The sequence below is a fragment of the Cryptotermes secundus genome, unplaced genomic scaffold, assembly GCF_002891405.2.
Source record: "Cryptotermes secundus unplaced genomic scaffold, Csec_1.0 scaffold468, whole genome shotgun sequence".
Taxonomy (NCBI): domain Eukaryota; kingdom Metazoa; phylum Arthropoda; class Insecta; order Blattodea; family Kalotermitidae; genus Cryptotermes; species Cryptotermes secundus.
This window is the reverse complement of record NW_019721526.1, coordinates 833,182-837,488: the sequence shown is the minus strand read 5'-3', so window position 1 is coordinate 837,488 and position 4,307 is coordinate 833,182. Positions and strand designations below refer to the sequence as shown.

Here is a 4,307-nt window from a genome sequence, read left to right as displayed (position 1 = left end):
ACTGTGTTGATACGTGTGGTTTTATGTGCAGCTACATTTTATTACCATTAGCCTTGACACTCACTGTGTTGATATGTATGGTTTTATGTGCAGCTACATTTTATTACCATTAGCCTTGACACTCACTGTGTTGATATGTATGTGCATGGCAGTGTCAGAACACAACATAAATGTCTTTCCTGTTTGCATTCATTACCCAACTTGAAAATTTGAAGGTGCTTACATAACCATATGTTTTGGAAAAAGTTCTTGTTAGGTCACAAGTTTCATTCCTGATGAGGTCATTGAATTTTTTTTTTTTTCAATTGACCTAGTCCTTCTAGCAGCACTGTGGCTTTGGGGTTGACTCAGCCTCTAACAGAAATGAGTACCAGGAATCTCCCTGAGGTGTAAAGGGTGCCTGGCGCGTAAGGCTGTCACCTTATGAACCATCTGTGAGCTGATTGTCTGGAAAATGTGAGAGCCTCAACATCCCACAACCCTAAGGCCTCCATGGCCTGTTACAAGAATAGCTTTACCTTTTATGCATTTTGTTAAATAGAGGCCAGGTTAAAGGTAAATTTTTAAGCAAGGCTCAAAACAGTAAGTAGCAGATGTCATTTAGGAGCTTGATTAATACTAGAATGATTATAACCAGTTTTGTAATTGTTTTGAGTAATCCAAAACAAAAACTTCAGAGGGTTTTATGTTTGAAATTGATGCAGGAAGGTAACAGTTTATAACTATCACTTAACCAAACCCAACAATAAGCTTCCGAAATTATGTTTTAAGTCCAGGGGTTCATGTCTTGTGGTGTGGTGTGTGGACATTGGGCTATGTATCGAGTTCTTTTAACTGTTGACCAGGGCACCGCTTGCTGCGAGGTACATATGTGTTTTGCAGATGAAGCAGCATGCCTGATGGCCAATAACTTTTGAACTGAAGGGAAGTATTGAGCTTGTGGATCACTTCACAGCATTATGTTCCATGGCAGGAAGTGCGTGTGGTTTGTGCATGGGAGTTTCTTTATGGCTTGTCAGCAGTAGGCAGCAGATATCGGCTCCATAAGCCATTTGTTCTTAGCTACAGTTAGTGAGCAGTGTGGTATACTTCAGAGCAGTGAGAATTTCTTTATGACATCTCTTCTGCGCAGTGAAAGTTGGTATCTGGTGTGCTCTAAGTGCAAGAAGGATCATTGTGCCTCTGCTTTTAATGAAACAATTGTGAAAGATGTGGAGGGACAGCATTTTCAACACCTGTGATCTGTGAATTGTAACTGCATCATTCCAAATGTTATCAGTCATCACACATTTTGGTTCATTGACAGAATTTATATATGCCTTGTGGCAAGTGGGACCCCGATCATTGTGCAGCGGAGAACTGTGGAATCGGTCAACAAAGTAAAAATCCTCCTTGCATATTCACATTTTGAAAAGGATGTGAAAGTTGTTAGTGTAATGCATGGTTGTTACAGAGACTGTTACAAAGACTGGGATGATTCTTCTATGTGGTGAAATCACATCAAAGGCCAATGTTGATTACCAGAAGGTTGTACGGGAGACCGTGAAACATATTGGCTATGATGATTCATCAAAGGGTAAGTAAATAAATATGTGAAGTTATACATTCATATTTGATTAGATTAAAATTGTTATTAGCAGTTACTTTGTTCCAAAATGAAGGACTGGGTTCATTTTGTGCAGTTTAATTTTATTACACTGTTCTGTGAGATTGTGGTTAAGTTTCTGTTACAGAATTTTTAAATCCAGTACTGTGGAAATCATATGTTAATAGTTCGAGTTTGCATGTTTATGTAGATTTTTATACTTTTAAGTTTGAACATGTTTAGTCCTGTGATTCTGGAATATGCAGCATAATGCAGGCTTTAGCATTTGTATTATAGTTAAAGCAGCAAGTAAGAAAACATCGGTATGTTGAGATGTGTTCAATAATATGGTTGAAGAACTTGCCTCTAAGGAAGATGGCCAGGAGACATGGAACATAGTGTGATGAATTTGCAAGCAGGACTGAAGGTGTTAGAATGGATTTAGTCTGATTTATATTTCCTTTAGGAATGAATTTTGTGTGATAGCAGTCTTATATGTGTAGGGATATCTCCCAAAGGTACTGGCACCAAGTAAATTCTGTACATTGTTTATACAATGTTTTGTATAACTTTATTTTGGTGAGAATGCCATGATTTTACTCTGTGTAGAAATTTGGTTATTTGGGCATAAAAGTCATTTAATCGTCCAGTTATGTGAATGAATAAGAGGTTTTGCATATGAATACAAATATGTATGTATAGTGTGTGCTAGAAAATTTTATATGCACCACGAGTTTTGGCGGAATTAACTATGTAAAGCGGTTGGGTCATGTTGGTACCTTGACCCAGGTTAAGGTTAGCTTTGTGTTGCCACCCATAGGCTTCGATTACCACACTTGCAATCTGCTGTTGGCCATGGAAGAGCAGTCTCCCAACATCGCCAACGGTGTGCACAAAAACAAAGAAGAGATGGATATTGGTGCAGGGGACCAGGTACTTGCTGTCTTCTTGTAATGTGACTGGGAGGTATTCCATGAATTGACAGGATATCTGAATGGATGAGTGAATGGAGGTTTTATGTTTTACAAGGAATGAGGGCTTATATAAGAATGCTTCTAACAGGGACGTGCTTCATAAGAATTGTCAGTTTGAAGAGACTGGAAGTATTGTCATTGGAGTTATAATCTCTGTGTATTATATGTGGGTTTTGGTTGGAATGAACTGTAATCCATTGGGCAGCTGGAGAAGCTGTAGTTGTTTGCAAGTACTTTGTAGGTTTCAGTAACCGAGGGAAATAACCAAAGGATCTTGGAGAGACCACAATGGGAGCTTGATGGTTGGCATCTCATGAAGTTATAGTGTATATTTTGAAATGTGCATGAGCTGTTTCAAATTCAAATTGTTATAGGTGCTTGTATGTAGAGGTGGAGTGCATGGTGTGGACATTAACTGGGTATATTCTCTCCTGTTAGATGCTGAAATGCAAGGATTTCATGAAATGATGTATGTTTGAGTAGCAGCCTAGTTTTATCCCAGAGGTGATTTTTTTCAGGGGGTATGCATACAGTTGTTTGTCGACTGGTAGGAAATCTGTTATGTTTGAAATATTTACAAATATGCCATTGTGTCAGGTTATTTGCAGCAAGTATTTGTGGGTTATGCAGCAACTTACCACGACGCCAAGTTCAGCAGAACTTGCTTGCAGGATCCTGGACGGCCAGCCATATATTTCAGAGCTTCAGGTGTTGGTCTGTGGTGTGTGAATGCAGGAGCTTGTCATAAAACAGTGTGCAGAATTTGCTTCCAGGATCAAGGGCAGCCAACCATACCATTTAGTGCGTAAGATGTTTGTCTGTGACTTGGAAATAACAGCAAATTTTCATAAAACAGCGAGTTTCGCAGAATTTGCTCCCAGAGCCGTGGACAGCCAATTATAATTTGGAGCTTTCAGTGTTGTTTTCTTTTGCAGGAAAAAACTGAGACGTTAAAGATACTGGCTTCACTGGGTGAATGTTTGGTTTTATAATACAGTCAACTCTCGATTATCCGGGCTAATGGTGGGGATGGAAGTCACGGTTAATCGAAAACCCGGTTAAGCCAAATTTTATTATACGGGCTGGACGACTGTGAAGGGTCGGAGTTCGAGTCCCGGTAGGGTCAAGAATTTTAACTTCTCCAAATCGTCCAGACCGGCTCTGGGGTCCATCCAACCTCCTATCCAATGGGTACCGGGGGCTCTTTCCCCGGGGGTAAAGCGGCCGGGGCGTGAAGCTGACCACTCACCTCCAACTAGTGCCGAGGTCAAGAAAATTTGGATCTATACATCCACTCCCCCACACGCCTTAATGGCGTAGGGCTTAATTCGTTGAGCAGAGGAACAACTTTACCTTTTACCTTTTAATACCTTCATAATACTATAGACCTACCTGTATTTAAATTTATTCATCCTCATTTCTATGTCATCTCATGGCCTATTTAATACTTTCTTTACATTACACTCAGTATGAATTAGTTATTTCAATCACTGTTCAACAACATCCAGCACTTTTTACGGTCACACTTAACACTTAAAATAATTTAATACTGTCTTTTGCTTTTTCGCGGCATTTTCCTTTTTACGGATATCCGTACGAAGCCTACGTAATATTAGCTTGTCACTTAATAAACTGTCCTCTTCACTCTCAAGATAGTCTAGTAAGGATTCCAAATGATTAAGCGCAGCACCATGTGATACTTTCTTACTGGCAACACTGTCCACCTCTTCCTCATTCTCACTTTCTTC

General features: G+C 39.6%; 1 protein-coding gene across 2 annotated transcripts in view; it reads left to right on the top strand.

Moving 5' to 3' along the window:
- The window catches only part of LOC111875516 (S-adenosylmethionine synthase), a 48,998-nt gene that overhangs the window by 24,129 nt on the left and 20,562 nt on the right, over positions 1-4,307 (top strand). The window contains exons 4-5 of one of the 2 annotated variants that reach the window (XM_023871827.2): positions 1,454-1,576; positions 2,406-2,518. In XM_023871827.2, the coding sequence (XP_023727595.1) occupies positions 1,454-1,576; positions 2,406-2,518 (236 nt within the window). The remainder of the gene's footprint in view (positions 1-1,453; positions 1,577-2,405; positions 2,519-4,307) is intronic. The other variant, XM_023871826.2, reaches the window with a different exon arrangement.